At 48.0% G+C, this 18,436-nt stretch overlaps 1 protein-coding gene across 2 annotated transcripts in view; it reads right to left on the bottom strand.

Annotated features, from left to right (window-relative positions):
* Window positions 1–18,436, bottom strand: part of DDX4 (DEAD-box helicase 4) — a 267,888-nt gene that overhangs the window by 118,718 nt on the left and 130,734 nt on the right. For both annotated transcript variants that reach the window (XM_040339469.1, XM_040339474.1), the window contains 2 exons: window positions 15,617–15,658; window positions 6,346–6,396 (listed from right to left, as the gene is read on the bottom strand). In XM_040339469.1, coding sequence (XP_040195403.1) covers window positions 6,346–6,396; window positions 15,617–15,658 — 93 coding nt within the window. The remainder of the gene's footprint in view (window positions 1–6,345; window positions 6,397–15,616; window positions 15,659–18,436) is intronic.

Below are 18,436 nucleotides of genomic sequence, written 5' to 3'. Positions count from 1 at the left end.
CTTATATGTGGTACTCAGGAGAAGTAACAGAATGTATTATGGGGTGTAATTCCACATATGCCCATGGCATGTTTGAGCAATATATCATTTAGTGACAACGTTGTGCAAAAAAAAAAAATTCTCTTTCTCGCAACTTGTGTCAGAATATAAAATATTCCATGGATTTGACATGCCTAAGCAAATAGCTTGGGGTGTCTACTTTCCAAAATGGGGTCATTTGGTGGGGTTTTGAATTGTCCTGGCATTTTATGCACAACATTTTGAAGCTTATCACACATCACCCACTCTTCTAACCACTTGAAGACAAAGCCCTTTCTGACACTTTTTGTTTACATGAAGACTTTTTTTGCAAGAAAATTGCGTTAAACCCCCAAACATTATATATTATTTTAAAGCAAAGGCCCTACAGATTAAAATGGTGGGTGTTGCTTTTTTTTTTTTTTTTTTTTTTTTTTTTTTTACACACAGTATTTGCGCAGCGATTTTTCAAACGCTTTTTTTGGGCAAAAATACATTTTAATGCACTAAAACACACTATATTGCCCAAATGTTTGATGAAATAAAAAAGATTATCTTAGGCCGAGTACATAGATACCAAACAAGACATGCTTTAAAATTGCGTACAAATGCGTAGTGGCGACAAACCACATACATTTTTAAGCCTTTACAGGTTACCACATTAGATTTACAGAGTATGTCAACTGCTAAAATGACTGCCCTCGATCTGACCTTTGTGGTGATACCTCACATGCATGGTGCAACTGCTGTTTACATATGACGCCAGATTGACGCTTGGCTTTGCGCGAGAGCAGGGGGGGGGGGGGGGGACAGGGTTTTTTTTTCTTTTATTTATTTATTATTTAACTTTAATTTTATTTTTAACTGTTCCTTCCATTAATTTTTTTTAATAATTTTTTTTGTTACGTTAGGGCATGTAAATATCCCCTATGATAGTTAGTGACAGGTACTCTTTTTTGAAAACATTGGGGTCTATCAGACCCTAGATCTCTCCCTCTGCCCTCAAAGCATCTGACCACACCAAGATCGGTGTGATAAAATGTTTTCCCACTTTCTTAATGGCGCTGTTTATATCCGGGGGGGGGGGGGGGGGGGGGGGGGGGAGGTGGGCAGGGACATTACATCCCACTGCTTGTAAAAGCAGTCTAGAGGCCAATTAGCCGCTAGGATTGCTTTTACATGAAAGCAGACCGCTGGCTGAAAAGAATGATACCTAAACCCACAGGCATCATTCTGGTATAACCATTCAAAGTCCAGCAACATACCAGTACGTTGATGGTTCTTGTTGGACATATATTGTAATCTTTTTCATGCAGCCCGTTGGCTGAACGAAAAAAGAAGATTGATCGGTGAGTATGCCCACCATTAGAATACCTCCCTTCATCCACCCACTTCTAATGATGGGCATACTTGCACCATTTATATATGCCGAAGCATGGGGGCATCCTCCCGCAAAAAAGTTATGACGCTCACACACGGTCGGACTTTTCCACTGGCAAGCCCCTGTCGGAATTTCGACCGTATGTACGCGACATTAAGAGCAAAATCGCTCCTCTGCCCCTAATGCCCCCATGCTTCAGCATATATGCTCTTTTTTAAACTGTGGTGGTGAAATCACCTCCTACAGCATTGAAGTCGCGGCTTTATGTATCGTGGGAGCAAACGCTGTTGGTCACTGAATGGTGTACCTGCTAAGCAAATGATGGTTAACAATAAAACATTACAGTATAACATACCATACCTGCAAAGCAAATACAATAAAACATAGTAAAAATAGAGACAACAATAGATATAGAATAGTGAGTGGACAATGGAGAGTGAACATAAGAGAACAATAAAGGAGAAAAATACAACCACAACTATTATTGGATTTTTTATTTTATGTATTTTTTTTGTTTGTGTGAGTTTAAATTTTTTTCCCACTATTTTCACCTTATAAAAACTGTAAAAAAAAAATGAAAACTGAACGTTGCAGATTATGGTCCACCCCTCCCATGTTAAGGTTGTACTCGTGGATACAGAGGGGTTTCAGAGGGGTTTCTCCACAACACCAGTCGCCGTAGGAACTTGGACTGCCGTGTCTGCGTGAAGCGAGAACAGAACGAAAACATTCCGTGAATCCCTCCACTAACAAATTATTACACTGTAAGCAGGCTCTCTCGCCCTGACTAAGACAGGATTCTACAAGCCGTTGGGGGAAGCCCCGGCGATTAGGTCGCACGATGCAACATTGGCCAATTCCATAATCAAAATGTGACTAAAAAGTGGCACGCTTGTGTAATAATTGTCCACGTACAAGTGGTACCCTTTTCTGAATAAGGGTGACACCAATTTCCACACTATCTTACCAGCGCTCCCTATGTAGTCTGGGCAGTTCTTCGGCTCTACGTGGCTATCTTTTCCCTCGTAAACCATAAAGCTAGATGTATAGCCTGTTGTCCTGTCACAGAGCTTATACATCTTGACCCCGTATCTGTCACGCTTGCTGGGAAGGTACTGCTTAAAAGACAAGCGCCCAGAAAACTTAATCAGGGACTCATCAACGCAGACAAACTCGATGGGGATTATACAAGGCTGCAAAACGTTCGTTGAAGTGGTTTACGAGGGGCCGAATTTTGTAGAGCCGATCAAATCCAGGGTCTTCCCGAGGACCACAGAGTTCATTGTCACTAAAATGCATGAACCGCAAGATCTGCTCGTATCGTGTCCTGGCCATGGAGGCAGAGAAAATGGGCATATAGTGAAGTGGGTGCGTGGACCAATATAACCGCAGCTCGCTCTTTTTAGTCATGCCCATGATGAGGGAAAGGCCCAGAAAGATCTTAAATTTGGAAACCGTAATTGGTGACCAATCTCTGGCAAGGGACAGCTGGGGATTAGCGGCGATGTATTGACCAGCATATAAATTGCTTTGGTCCACAATAGATCTATAGAGATCTTCGGTGAAAATCAGCGAATAAAAATCCAGTGACGTAAAATCAACTGTTTCCACCTGAATTCCGGGTTGGCCAGTGAATGGGGGAAGTACGGGTGCTGCAGAAGTGGTGGGTACCCAATCAGTATTGGCGAATGCAGCAGGAAGGGCACGACGGCCTGTCTTGGTCTTTTTCTTCTTGGCGGCAGCGGGACACTACTTGTGCTTGCCACCTCGCCAGCTTGATCTGCACTTATGGGACTCGCCACGTCACCACGTGATACTGCAGTGCTGGATGTACGACCGGGATGAACTAGGCCGCTGGTGCTTGCCAGTTCACCAGAAGGAATAGCGGCGCTAGTACTTCTCTGCTCCATACGAGAGCCCTGCGGTTCTTGCACCTCAGCGACAGCAGAAGACCTGACCTTGGCAGGGACCACAACTCTGTCAGAGCTATCTGTCAGGGAGCCGCTGTCTACAGGATCGTATTCGGAGACAGAATCTGACAGATGCGTGACCTCCTCCTCACCATCTGTCATGCTCAGAAACAAGTAGGCCTCTTCACTACTGTACCTTCGATTTGCCATTTTGGGCTCTAAAATTAGGGGTACAGTAGTAAGTAGTGTTGAGCAGAATATGCCATATTCGATTTCGCGATATATCTCGAATATATATTCGAATATTCGAGATATATTCGCTAAATTCGAATATTCGTGATATTTTATCGAAAGTAAATGATTGCGATTTTTCGCTATTGCGAATGCGAAAATAATTGCGATTTTTTGATAACTGCGGTAGGAGCACTCTGATTGGCTCAGAATATTCGTGATATTTTATCGAAATATCGCAACATGCGAATGCGATATTTATTGCGCAATTTCGAGAAATGCTGGAGGAGCGCTCTGATTGGCTCAGAATATTCGTGATATTTTATCGAAATATCGCAACATGCGAATGCGATATTTATTGCGCAATTTCGAGAAATGCTGTAGGAGCACTCTGATTGGCTCAGAATATTCGTGATATTTTACAATACAAAATAATTGCGAATATTCGGCAAATGCGGAAGGAGCACTCTGATTGGCTCAGAATATTCTTGATATTTTACAATACAAAATAATTGCGAATATTCGGCAAATGCAGAAGGAGCACTCTGATTGGCTCAGAATATTCTTGATATTTTACAATACAAAATAATTGCGAATATTCGGCAAATGCAGAAGGAGCACTCTGATTGGCTCAGAATATTCTTGATATTTTACAATACAAAATAATTGCGAATATTCGGCAAATGCGGAAGGAGCACTCTGATTGGCTCAGAATATTCTTGATATTTTACAATAGAAAATAAAAAGTGTTTTGCATTGGTGGTGATTCTTTACTCTATCCATCTGTCACAGCCGTTTGTCAATCAAACACCTTAAAGATTGAACACGTTCATGCTGCATGCTTTGGACTTTTTTTCACTTCACATATCAAAGACATTTTTATGAAAGATTATTTTTCTATTATTGGGACTATATTTCTTTATATATTTGTTTCACTGTGTATTTCACAAGTTATTTGCGCTTGCTTATTTTATAATTTGCCCACATGTCTTGTCACTAGACATATTTTTTATTCTTGTAGAGCGACTCCATTTTCTGTCTTGTATTAATTTATGTTGTATAACATTTTTGAGTTGCTGCTGTATTCTCCCCTTTTTTAAGGTATGCGCAATTTTTTCCTTCTTACAAAAAATAATAATATCAAACATACAAATATTCATAACATACACATACACATACACAAAGCCCCCCCCTTTTGCATCAGAGACAATCAGAGTTCTCCTACCACAGTTATCGAAAATTCGCAATCATTTTCGCATTCGCAATAGCGAAAAATCGCAATTTTTTTTTTTTCAATTTGGCAACATAATAGGATCGCCTCAGCTTAGCTACTCGGCCCAGGGTCTCTAATCATACCAGCAATGCTTTTAGACGTCGATAGGATGTGATCTGTTTTAAAAATCAAATTGAAAAAATGCGAATATTCGGAATTGCGAATATTCACCGCGAAATTCGAAATATAGCGCGATTTCTCGAATATGCTATATTCGAGTCGAATATTCGCAATGCGAATATTCGTGAGCAACACTAGTAGTAAGATTCACAGGTAAAAAAGCACCTGACCTGTCAGCGACTGAGTCAAACGCTACCAAAAAAACTGTTAACGGTCGCAGAGATCAGGCCTGACTCTGCGAACGCTGCAGTTGTGTTTTTGTATTTTGTGACAGTGATCGATCGATACTGCACTTGGGTGGGCTGGGCGAAGGGGCTAAACGCAGGTGCTAGCAGGTATCTGGGCTGATCCCGCCAACAATGCATTTTTGGGAACCCTAAATTGCAGGGGACGCAAGTATAGATCCGATCAGATACTATACCTCTAAGGGAGGCGTATCGTGCGTGGGTGTTAGCGCTACTGGCACTAATCTGACGCCTGGGGCGACGCAGACCGTATCTGGCGCTAAAACTAAACTTTGATCACCTACCGGGCGATCAGGGGGTTAAACATTTATTGGGAAAGTTATGGCGGGTGCCTTGACGCTATAAAAAAAAAAAACTAGCTAATCTGCGTCACCAGTGACACTTATACTGTGATCACTGGTGACAGGGGGTATTCAAGGGGTTAAACCTTTATTGGGGGGGTCCCTAGACTTATTAGGGACCAAGACCAATTACCCTAATTATTTTAGTCATTAATGACACTAGTACAGCGATCAAAAATAAATCTGATTGCTGTACTGGGTGACAGTGACAGGCAGTGAAGGGGTTAATTTGGGGGGTGATTGGGGGGGGGGGTGAATTGTGTGCCTACTTGACCTGGTGTCAGTGTAGTGTTGTGCAACTCACTGTTAGATGTTCTCTCCCTCTAGGTCTGGGACGAAAAGACCTACACGAGGGAAAGAACATAACTTCCCCTGTCAATGTTTACACTTAGAGACAGGGGAAGACAACTATTGGCCAGGAGTGATCACCAGGTCCATGCCAGATTTTAATGGCCTGGACCTGGAGATTGATCAGTTCTGAAGCGAATCTGATCGTCGGGAACGGCGGGGAGGCGCGCGGGCGACGTATAGCTACAGGGCGAGAGCTGACCTGCCACCGTAAAACTGCCGGGGCTGGTCGGCAACTACTTAACAGCGTCCACCACTCAACAAAAGTGCTTTAACAAAGAGCATGACAGATTTATATACACCCCGGATCAGTGTCAGACCTGGAGCATATGGCTGATCTGGATAGATAATGGTAGCCAATTTTTGTGGGGTAAAATATTCCCAGTGAATAAACTTAAGGTGGAGGAATCGATCCCTAGCAGAGATCCTTGTGGGGCCTGTCAAACAATCCTCCCGGGTCAAGGGCAGGTGCACTTACCATCATTACTACTAAAAGCTCTCTGTTCATTTCCATCTTCGCTACCAAAACCTATATAAATTGAAAAACCAAAGTCACATTTTTAATTTTTCCCATATATTCTTAATTAAGCTTTACAATATTCGATATATGGTTTATGAAGTTATATATTTTTTTTTTTCAAATTCTTAACTTAAAAAAAAATCCAACATACACAGAGCAGTAAATCACATTAGACAGATGCATGCATTTACAGGTTATTAGTTTAGAGTTACAGAGGAATGGAATAGAAATGTTGCAAATGCTCTAACGCACGCGGCGATACCGCACATATGTGGTTTGAACGACGTGGGAGGGATTTACGTATGCGTTCAATCCCGGGGACAAGGGCGTATTAAATATTTTTTTTTATCACTTTCTATTCCTATTACAAGGAATGTAAACATCCCTTGTACTAGAAAAGGTGTGGGACAGGTCCTCTTTGAGAGACACTGCATCTCTCCTCCAGGCTGAAAAGCATGAGATTGTGAAAAAAAAAATTGCCGATCTCATGCCGACTAGCCACAATTGCAGTGTTTACTTCCGGGTACCCGGTCGTGATGTGATCACATCGCGTCCGGGCCTCCTACGGTCAGAGAAGCACCGGGAGGGGGGTGGGTGTCCCCTCCCACCGCCTATAAGAACGATCAAGTGGCTATGATGCGCAGGATCGGTGCCGGAACACAATAACTGAATGATGCCTCTAGCTGCAGGCATCATTCAGAAATCACCGCACAAAGTCAAGGACGTCATATGACGTCCACCCTGGGATGGGAGATCCCCCTTGTGGACGTCAAATGTGTGTGTGGTATTGAAGTGGTTAAGGCAAGTTTCTGACCTACTCCACGTTGTAAAAACAGCAGGATCCTGGAAACCGAATACGTCCGTGGACGCCACCCCATCTCTTCGCACAGAGATGTAAGCCTTCCAGGTGCGATGGTAGATTTTCCTGGAAGAAGAATTCCGTGCCCTCAGCATGGTTGAGGTGACCAAGTCCGAAAGACCTCGGTCCCTCAGTACCTGGCTTTCAATAGCCATGTCATTAAAGCCAGCGACTGTAAAGCAGGATGAAGTATGGGACTTCGAAACAGAAGGTCTTCCTGAATTGGCAGCCGCCAGGGTGCATTTGCCACCAGGCGCATAAGGTCGGCGCACCAAGGACACCAGGGCCAATCTGGAGCAATCGGGATCCCCTCGGTCTACACTAGGGGTGCAACGGATCAAAAAACTCACGGATTGGATCCATTTTCGGATCAGCAAAAAAAAAAAAAATAAATCTTGTTATACCCACCAGAGTTTTAGATTTCACAGTTATTCTCAACACAAAACGGAGCTTATGTGCTTAATTAAATACAGTGTTTGGAAATTCGACGGACTGTTTATTGCCAATGTGACAGAACACCTCAGATTTTCACATTAAATGTAACATTTAAACAGTCCGTCGGATTTACAAATACTGTATTTAAGGGTATAAGCTCCGTTTTGTGATGAAAATAACTGAATCTAAAAGTCTGTTGGGTGTAATGAAAGATGTCCACTTGCCCCCATGTCCTCCCATTACAGATGCAGCTGTTAGGGGGCCTCTCCACAAATACCTCTGGCCCCTTATCTCCCTGTCTTGCTATTTTCAGATTGAACATTACAACATTACAATGCTTACTAGGGGTGCAACGGATCTCCTACCTGCAGGAGCTCACAGATGCTGTCTCCACTCTCCACATGTCTGCAGTGAGCGCGCTGTGCAGGGAGGCGTGTCACGCTATGCATTGGGCCCTGGCAAGCACACGGGGGTGGAGCAAGATGGCCGCCGCTCCGGAGCTAGGCCGAAGCCGGAAACTTTCCTACGGCCGAGGCTCCGGAGCGCTCCGCGTATCGCGTGGTGTGCCGATCAGAACGGGGTGGCCCGTTCGGATCACGGATCGGTGATGATCCCCCTAGTCTACACTCAGCGGAGCAGACAAGGATGCAACTTCAGTGGGGGGAAAAGGGCATAAATTAGCCAGTACTGACCCCATGGGGCCACCAACGCGTCTGCCCGGGGATCTATGGACCTGGTCACAAATTTAGATAACTTGTGATTGAGGCGAGAAGCCAGGAGATACACATCCGGTGTGCCCCACCTCCTGCAAAGGAGTTGAAACACAAAGCCAGCACGTTTCTTTCGACCCACGGCAGGATGCGAGAATCCTCGGATGCTGCAGCCAAGCTCCGTGTTCCCCCCTGATGGTTGACATAATCCACTGCCGTGGCATTATCCGACTGGATCCTGATTGGGCATCCTTGCAGCCTCAACAAGGAGAGACAGTCTGACCGCCCGAAGTTCCATGACATTGAACGGCAGACGGATTCGTCCAGACCCTGGGCCGCCTGGAACCCCCTCAGACTGCCCCCCCTCCCCCAACCTGTGAGGCTGGCGTCCGTCGTGATCACAGTCCAATGGAAGGGGAGGAACGACTTCCCAGACTGAAGTCAGGGATCTCAGCCACCAACTCAGAGAAACTCTGACCAGGTGGACTTGCCTGAATCCGACAATCCAGAGACAACAGAGATTTGTTCCATTTGGACAGGATCCCCCTCTGCAATACTCGTGTGGAATTGGGCATACAGTACCGCCTCGAAGGAGGCTATCATGAGGCCCAGAAATCGCACGAAAAAAAACGGAGACGCGACCATTTGCAGGATGCAAACAACTTCACCGCAGACTGGAGTGTCTAATTTTTCCAAGAGAAGGAAGACTCTCGCCTCCAAGGAGTCCAGAATCAACCGTAGATACTCTTAACACTGAGTCGATATTGGACATGCTGGTGCGTCCCTGACAGACTTACAACCGAGTAGTATGCAGTAGCTGTCGGCCCGGTCCACTGTGAGTGAGACAGCAAGCAGCCCAGTGATATGTGGACCCCGGAGCAAAAAGCCCACCAGCCACCCCTAGAGCCATGGGGTAGGGCGTGGCTGCTCACACTCGATGGCCGACTGGGAAGACTACAAGGATCTAAATTATCCAGCCTGTCACCCAGCCGGCAGTTGATAGAAGAATCACAAAAATAAAATAAAAAAATTCTTCAGGACTCTGGGCCCAAAGGGGGCCACGTCCTCATTTGCTAGGCAAAAAAAACTGAGCTGCTGTCTGCAGGGAGGAGTGTAATGTCCGGAGGGAACGCCCCCTGGGCGGGGCTGTTCAACTATGTTAAAGTAACATGTATTTAAATATCCAACATGTTCTAGTGGCCTAGTCCTCTCCTATGAACAGGAACATAAGACTTGTGAAGGCTGTGTCCGTCCATGGACGAAAAGAGAAATCCAATTATCAAGCAGGTAGGTGGTGATGAAAAAAAGCCAGCATGTTTTTTTAGCAGTACAAAATATAAACCGCAATTTTTTTTTTAAATAAGTCATTACACATTAGGACAACATTTCATTGTACCATGTGTGACTAAAGTAAAATCATTTCTTGTTTCACAGGACTCGAGTGGCCTACAAACTAGACAAGCATCAAAATTTCAGCCGCCGAAACATTTTGGCAGAAAATTGTGTTATCGGCACTCGGCCGTTTAGAAAAAGGTGCCGATAATGGCTTTGAAAACGCACGTGATTTTGCAGCGTTTTTGATGCAATTTTACCATGATCTAATGTGCTTATGGTGTGCTTTTAATAGGTTTTGCGATTCAAAAACAGCATCAAACACAGAAAGGTGCGTGTTCTTGCTGCATTTTCAATGCATTTGAACTGGGAGGTGTGTTTTCTCTTCCGTTCAGCAGCAATTGAAATTAGTGTATTTTTTTTTTAGGAGATTGACTAGGCAGAAATCAGCACTTTGAACACTTAAACACTTCACACAGCACAGTACCTCCCAGGGGGTGGATCCCTCGGGTACATCCCTCACTCTGCCTTATGCAGCCTTATTTTTTTCTGCCTAGTGACAGGAGATGACATGGCTCTTCTGAGCCCATGTGCTCTAGAGCAGTGTTTCCCAACTCCAGTCCTCAAGGCACACCAACACGTCATGTTTTCAGGATTTCCCTCAGATGAAACGGCTGTGGTAATTTCTAAGGCAGTGAAACTGATCAAATCACCTGTGCAAAATAATGGAAAGCCTGAAAACATGACCTGTTGGTGTGCCTTGAGGACTGGAGTTGGGAAACACAGGATTTTTTGCGATTTTTTCGCTTTTATTTTATTTTTTTCCTGCATTTTTGGATCCTGGGATCTACAATCAACTGCCAACTGGGCGACAGGCTGGATCCTCAATCCTTGTAGTCCCCCCATGTTCGGCCATCAAGCGTGTGGCGGCCTTTAGCTACACGCTGGGCTGTCCACGACATGCCCCGTTGCTCCAGGGGTGGCCAGTGAGCTATACGCTCCAGGGCACACATATGACCGGTCTCTATGGCCGTGTCACAGTGTGCCGGGACGACAGCCATGCCGTAACTGCGCGGACGTTGGTTCTGTCTGGAATGCCTCCAGCAAGTGGTCGCAGGACGGGTAAGTAGCATTCCCCTTGCCGTGGCATGGTGGTTCAGCTGGTGCATTTTTGGGGAGGTCGATCAGGGGTCTGCCCTACTTTCCTCTCTCCCTTCCTCTCCCTCCTTCCCCATATTTTGGGTGGTCGGCCGTGAGATGGGGGGGTCCGCGTGGGGGGCTCCGTCAGGTGGCTGCGGGTGCTGTGTGTTTTATTGCTGCAGTGTGTGCGGGGGGGCCCTACAGGGGTCCTGCATGTTGGCTGTTTTACAGTGTGTTTGGCGCCGTTTGTGTTTTACAATGTGCTCGGCCGCCATTTTGCCGGTGACGGCTGCGTTTAAAACCGATCGGCGGCCATTTTCTTGTAGCCCGCATGCCAAGTTCTGCATATCGGCGGCTATTTTGGATGGGAGTTTTGCCTCTAGCGGCCAGAAAAACGGCGCTAACGGGTGCAGCACACTTCCTGAGGGACGGCACAGCACGGACAGCGCTCTGGGCAGTCACAGCAGCATGACGGCAGTCCTTGAGGCGGCGAGTGGCCAGAAGGGTAAAAAGCACCCCCTCCATCCGCCTTCTTCTTGGGATGTCTCTGACATGGAATCGAGCCCTGCTACTGCGTCCAGCCCTGGTTCCAGAATGTCAGAAGACGCAGGCCTAGCCCACAAGGACAGCGCATGATAAGGAGTTTGTTGGAGCTCTTATCACTGCGGTGCGGGATACTCAAAAACTTGAGCATTCGGCGGAGACAGAGATACCCGTCTCTTTTGGGTTCCGCAAGCCGTCCCGCACCGCGAAAGTGTTTCCTTGTGTTCCATATCTGGACAAAATTTTGTACAAGTTATGGGATCGGCCGCAGAAAGTTTTTTCTTTTCCAAAATTTTTTGCAGTCCGTTACTTTTTTTGAGGAGGATTTCCTAAAAAAAGTGGGCATCTCCTCCGTCAGTGGACCCCCGTGTCCAGACTGAAAAAGGCGACCACCTTGCCTGTGGAAGAGGCTCCAGCTTTTAAGGACCCCGCAGATAGGAGAGCTGAGGCCCGCTCCATGTTCAGTGGTGGGGTCGGTGGTGAGGCCGGTCTTGGCCAGGGCTCTAGTGTCGCAGACACTAACCGAACGAGCAAAGTCCTTGCTGCAGGCGCAGAATGCTTCGGAGCTCTGTGTGGACCTGGCCGACCAGTTGGTGTAGGGGTTCAAATTTGTCTGCGAGTCGGCCTTGGACCCGCTTCCCCTACTTTCCAGGGCCTCGGCCTACGCGGTGGTGTTACGCCGCCTTGTGTGGCTGAAGTGTTATCTGCGGACCAGTCCTCTAAAAAAGGCCTTGGTGGACATACCCTTTAAGGGTGAACGTCTTTTTTGGGGAGTCTCTGGATGACATCATAAAAGATGCCACGGAAGGTAAAAGCACACTTCTCCCACAGTCGGGTAAAGGTAAGGAGCCTCGTCGTAAGCAGGGTCCCTCCTTTACCGCCCCCAAGTGTTTTTTTTTCGCCCGCCCGGTGCGGCAGGAAAATGTTTAAAGGGTGCCAAGGCGCCCGCTGAAGGGCAAAAGCGCCCCTGGTACCGCAAGCCCAACCAGCCCTGCAGGCAAGCCTGCTTCCGCATGAAGGTCTGCCCCCACCCGTATCTCTGGTGGGGGGGGGGCGGCTTTAGCAAATTCGTGGCTCGGTGGAGGTCCCTTCCGACCGGTGGGTTTGCGAAGTAGTTTCCTCGGGGTACAAGATAAGACTTTCTCTCTTGTCCAAACAGATTTCCTTCCAACCTCCAGCTTCCTCCGGAATGTCGCGAGGCCCTTGTCAGGGGCTGTTCACGATCTGCTGGTCAGGGGAGTGATTGTGCCGGTTCCCTCAGTGGAACGGTTCCAGGGGTTTTACTCCAATCTGTTTGTAGTACCCAAGAAGGAAGGGGTCCGTCCAATCCTGGATCTCAAGGCCCTCAACTGTTTTGTCAAGGTGCAAAAGTTCAGGATGGCGTTGGTTCGCTCGGTAGTGGCGGCACTCCACTAGGGGGATTTTCTGGCGTCTTTGGATATCAAGGACGCATACCTACATATCCCCGTGTGCGCAAATCACCAGAGATTTCTGTGCTTTGCGGTCGGAGAGGACCACTTTCAATTTGTGGCCCTCACTTTTGTGCCTTGCCTCAGCACCACGGGTTTTCACCAAGGGGCTCGCTTTGATTCTGGCCCTGCTGAGGCAGCGCGGAATCGCTATTGTAGGATACCTGGACGACCTTCTGAGAGCTTCCTCAAGCTCAGAGTTAGAAGAGGATGTGTCCATCACCTGCCAGAGATTTCCTTCCAACGAAAAAACTACAGACACTGCAATCTGCGGTGCAGCGGTTGGCGACCAGGAAGTGGTCTCTGTTTTTGCATGCGGGTTATGGGTCTGCCTCTTTCGAGGCAGTTCCGTATGCTCAATTCCACACGAGTGTTACAGAAAGAGATTGTCGCGTTGGGACAAGCTCCCTTCGTCTCTGGATTACCAGATCCGGGTGAGTCGCCTGGTCAGGTCTTCCCTAGTGTGGTGGCTGACATCTCCGGTGCTTCAGACCGGGAAATCGTTTCTGCCATGCCATTGGACAGGGGTCACGACGGATGCCAGCCTCTACGGCTTGGGGGGGGGGGGGGGTGTCCAGTCAGCCCAGGGGTGCTGGACTCAGGAGTCCAGCCTACCGATCAATGTTCTGGAGCTCCGGGCGATCAAGCTGTGCCTCTCCAAGTGGTCTCTGGGTCTGCAGGACCGTCCAGTCAGGATCCAGTCCGACAACGCCACGGCCGTGGCGCATGTCAATCATTCAGGGGGCACACGGAGCTCGGCTGCAACATCCTCCAGGGGGCCGAAAGGTACGTTCCGGCTCTGTCGGCCGCGTACATTCCGGGGGTGCAGAACTGGCAGGCCGACTACCTAAGTCGCCAGACCAAGGAGAATGGTTGCTACACCCCTGGAAGTGTTTCGGAGTCTGTGCCAAAGATGGGGCACTCCGGACGAGGAACTTCTGGCATCCCGCCTCAATCAGGTGTCACGGTTCGTGGCCAGGTCAAGAGACCCATGGGCGAAAGCGTGGGTGGCGCCATGGGGTCACCATCGCCTGATCTACGCCTTTCCTCCCCTGAAGCCGAGGGGATACCAACAATCCTGATCGTCCCGGATTGGCCGCGCCGTTCCTGGTACGCAGACCTGGTGCGTCTGGTGGCAGACGTCCCTTGGCGTCTACCCCTGAGAGAAGATCTTCTGTCGCAGGGTCCCATCTTTCACCCTGCTTTACCGTCACTGGCTTGAACGGCATGGCTGTTGAGAGCCAGGTGCTGAAGGACCGAGGCCTGTCGGACTCTGCGATTTCTACCATGCTACGGGCAAGGAAGTCTACTTCACGGAAGATTTACCATCGTACGTGGAAGGCCTACATCTCCATGTGTGAGGAGATGAGTTAGCACTCCCGTACATACGTGGTGTCCCGGATTCTGTTACAGCGTGGAGTGGATCAGGCTCTCGCCTTAAGTACGGTTAAGGGTCAGATTTCAGCCTTGGCGGCGCGCACTCTGGTGCGTACGTTTGTGCAGGGGGTTCGGCGTGTGGCCCCTCCTGTGCGTCCTCCACTGCCTCCTCAAAGTTATACAAGGTGGATGTGAGTGCATCTTCGGATGCCTCCTTTGGCCGCAAGGTTTTACAGGAGGCTGTTTAAGGTTGAAGTTCCTCCGTTGAGGTACTCTTTTTTGTTTGGGGTGAAGTTTGGTTTGCTGTGTTTTTCCCACCCCCCAAAAAAAAAAATTTGACACTGCTTGGGGAAGTCCCTAAGGTCAATTGCTGCTGTGTCTGTCCATGAACGGAAGAGAAAATAGGATTTTTGTACTCACCGTAAAATCCATTTCTCTGAGGTCATGGACGGACACAGCACCCTCCCCTCCTTTGTTTGTACTGCTTGTTTACGAACTGGGGCTGCATGAAGCAGAGTGAGGGATGTACCAGGGGGATCCCTGGGAGGTACTGTGTGGTTTGAAGTGTTTTAACACTTAAAGTGCTGATTTCTGCCTAGTCTATCTCCTAAAAGGAAGAATACCCTAAGGTCAATTGCTGCTGTGTCCGTCCATGAACTCAGAGACATGGATTTTACAGTGAGTAGAAAAATCCTGTTTTTTTAACTGACCAAAAATGCAGCAAGCAGGATTTTTAACATCAGTTGAAGCGCAACGAACCAGTGTGAGGACATACATAGAAATTAAAGTGATACATTTTATCGAGCATTTCTTGCAAAAAAGGTGGCAAAAGCCAACAAATTCATATTTATTAAAATTGATATTAACCACTTAAGGACCGCCGCCCGCCAATATACGTTGGCAGAATGGCCACGGCTGGGTACATGGACGTATATATACGTCCCCTTTAAAAGCCCAGCCGTGGTGCGCTTGCGACGCGGTCCGAAGCTCCGTGACCGCGTAACCCGATCGCCGCGGACGTCCCGCAATCTGGTCGGATCACAGGAGCTGAAGAATGGGGAGAGGCGAGCGTAAACACCTTCCCCGTTCTTCTCTGTGGCAATGTCAGTGATAGTGATCGTTCCCTACATCAGGGAAAAGACTGACGTCACACGTCCAGCCCCGCCCCCCCCCTACAGTTAGAAACACACAAGGTCACACTTACCCCCTCCTAGTAGTTAGTTTTTTTTTTTTTACTGTAATTTTCAATTTCAGCACCAAAATTTCCATTCAATGCACCTCTACTACAAACTGCATTAGCACTCTTCCTCCCTAAGATATACTGCAAGGCACCATTCAGAGGCAAAGGGTCTCCAAATACTTACCACCACTTCTCGGAAACTCTCTTCGTTTACCACCATCAAATCCTAAAAAGCAATATATCAAAATATAACTACATATGATGTACTAAACATGCACAGTAAAAAACGTTCTATCAGCATATGATGATATAGAGGCAATAGTTTACCTGTAAAGCATGAACATTTTTTTACTTAACCACTTGCCGACCAGCTCTCCCGCGCAAATCTGTCCCTGTATGGCGGCTCGCGCAGGTGCAGATTCCCGTTCTGACGGGACATGTCGGATCTTCTCTTCAAAGTGATCGGGAACAGTGATCTGTCATATCCCAGTAAGCTCATCATCCCTACAGGGGTCTTCCCGGACCGAAGAGTCGGGGGATCTCCATCACCAACTCAGAAAGACTGACTAGGTGGCACACCGGAATCTGATGATTTCAGAGACAGGAGATTTTTACCACCTGGATAGTATTTCCCCTGGAAAACCCGAGTGTGGAACTGGGCACACAGTACTGCCTCGAAGGAGGCTACCTACAGGCCCCAGACTCGCAAGTAAAAAACGGAGAGATGACCATTTGCGAGATGCCAACATCTTCACTGCAGACAGAAGAGTCAGCCACTTCTTCAGGGGAAAAAAGACCTTCGCTTTTAGGGAGTCCAGAATCAACCCCAGGTACTCCAAACGCTGAGTCTGCACCAGGACCGACTCCTGAATGTTTAACACCTACCCAAATTCTTGGAGGGTCTGGCTGGCTATAGACACATTTTCCCCTAATTGTGAGCCACAGAAGGTGGTTGTCTAAGTATCCACAATGGCAATGCCCCGCTGTCTCAGTAAAGCTAGGATCGGTGCTAGCACCCTGGTGAAAAACTCTTGGTGCTGACCCCCAGACCGGGCACCCTTCGTGAACATGTCCTCGCCAAAGAAAAAAAAAACACGTCCGCGGCCGCTAAACTGGCAATTTTGCCACAATGAAACGGACTCCGCAGACCAAGATGGCGGCACTGGGGGAGGAGGTGTCCCGGGGCACAGACGCGGCCAAACTTCGAGGCTATCGCAGCATGCCAGGAGGCTGTTACATCCTGTCAGACCACCCTCACAGCCCGCATAGAGGAGGTAATGGTCGACATATGGCAGGGAGTCCTCCCCTACGTTTGTCGTGGAACGGCCCACCGCATGTCGGGCAAACCACCACCCCACTGGAGCACCTTCATAGCAAAATTCCTCAACTTTAGAGACCGGGATGCCATACTCCGCCTCAGCAAGTAAAGGGAAATATCCCATTTGGAAACAAAACGGTTGCCGTCTTCCCAGATTTCTCATCGGAGGTGCAGAGAAAAGGTAAAAATTTTACGGAAGTGAAGCGCCCGTCTGCGGGTCAAGAATATGAAGTACGCCATGCTGTTCCCTGCTCGCCTGCGCGTGGAGGGGGATGATAGAGCCCATTTCTTCGAGGACCCGGAGGCGACCATAACGTGGCTTGAGCAACGTGAAGCACACAGATAAGTACTTCTGCACTCTTGTAATCGCCTATGCCACCGGCTTCCATGTGTTCCCCTTCCTTCGCCCCCCCCCCCCCTTTTACATATTTTTTATTTAATTTCCTCTTCCCTCTCCAATTTTATTTTTTGATGGGTTTTTGCAGACCTTGAGCCCGGGAGGTACGATGAGACTGCATTCTGACATTGCTCTTTGATTTGGCACCCCCTACACAGTACTATAGAGTGTCGTTCCCTTGTTGGGGCCGGAGTTCATCACCTCCCGTAGATCCTTCTTATGATCCTGTGTAACGAGGGGGGGGGCACTTGTGACTGCATCATGACATTGCTCACCGATTCTTTTACCCCCCTCGCCTGAAGACATGGAACCTTGTACTTCTACAGAGATTTCGGGCCCACCTGGGTTTCCATCGCGGGCTCGGAAGTGGATACTTTATTATTTTTTTTTGAGGGGGGAGGGGTTGTTTTATCCCTTATTTATTTATTTATGTTCTTGTTTGCTGCATGGGATATCCTACAAGGGGACAAGTTTGCCGCACCATGCCGCTTGTTATGCGATCAGATACAGTATCTCATATGTTATGAATACCTGGTACAGGGTTATTTACTGTTTTCTCCTACTCCTTAACCACATATTTTTTACTTTATCTAGCCGGTGGGGTAAATAACCTCGCTCGCGAGCCCACAATGGACAGTGGGCAGTGTCCTGTACTGTGTTACCTAGCACAGCAAAGTTTCGCCCCGTGTGCTGAAATGTGCAGCCTGGGCTGGTGCGCATGGCGTGTTGCTGTGCTCCCGGCCACTGTGGCCTATATGTATGTTATGCTAATCCTCGCTGTTTCTTTCTCAGGTTGGACACCATTTTTGCCCTGTTGGCAGTTAGGGATCAATGCCCGCACCAGTTGGGGTCAGTACAGGGCGGGGGGTGTTTGGGTTTCTAATGTTTAGAGATAGTCATTTCTGTTCTGTGCAATCTTATCTTCCTTGGTGCCAAGTTTTTGTAACCGTGTTGCCGACGCCCGCTCCCGGCTGGGGGCGGTCGTGTGGGGTAGTGGCCCTTTGGAGCGCCCCGTGTCCTGGAGTCTCGCTTCACCATTACTATAACCCATGGCCACGCTAAAATTCGTCACATGGAATATGAGGGGGGTGAGAGAACCCATTAAAAGGGCAGCTGTGTTTGGGCAGCTCAAAAAACAAATGTGCAGATATGGTGGCCCTGGTGAAAACACGCCGAGGGTCCAGTGCTGAGGTCCCTGAAGCGGCCATGGATAGGCTGGGCTTACCACTCTGTTCACACCACCCACTCTCGTGGAGTATATTGTTAATTGCTAAAAATACGCACTTTGA

This window comes from Rana temporaria, chromosome 1 (genome assembly GCF_905171775.1).
Source record: "Rana temporaria chromosome 1, aRanTem1.1, whole genome shotgun sequence".
Classification (NCBI taxonomy): Eukaryota; Metazoa; Chordata; class Amphibia; order Anura; family Ranidae; genus Rana; species Rana temporaria.
Note: the sequence above shows the minus strand (reverse complement) of the source record. Positions and strands in the feature narration are given on the sequence as shown.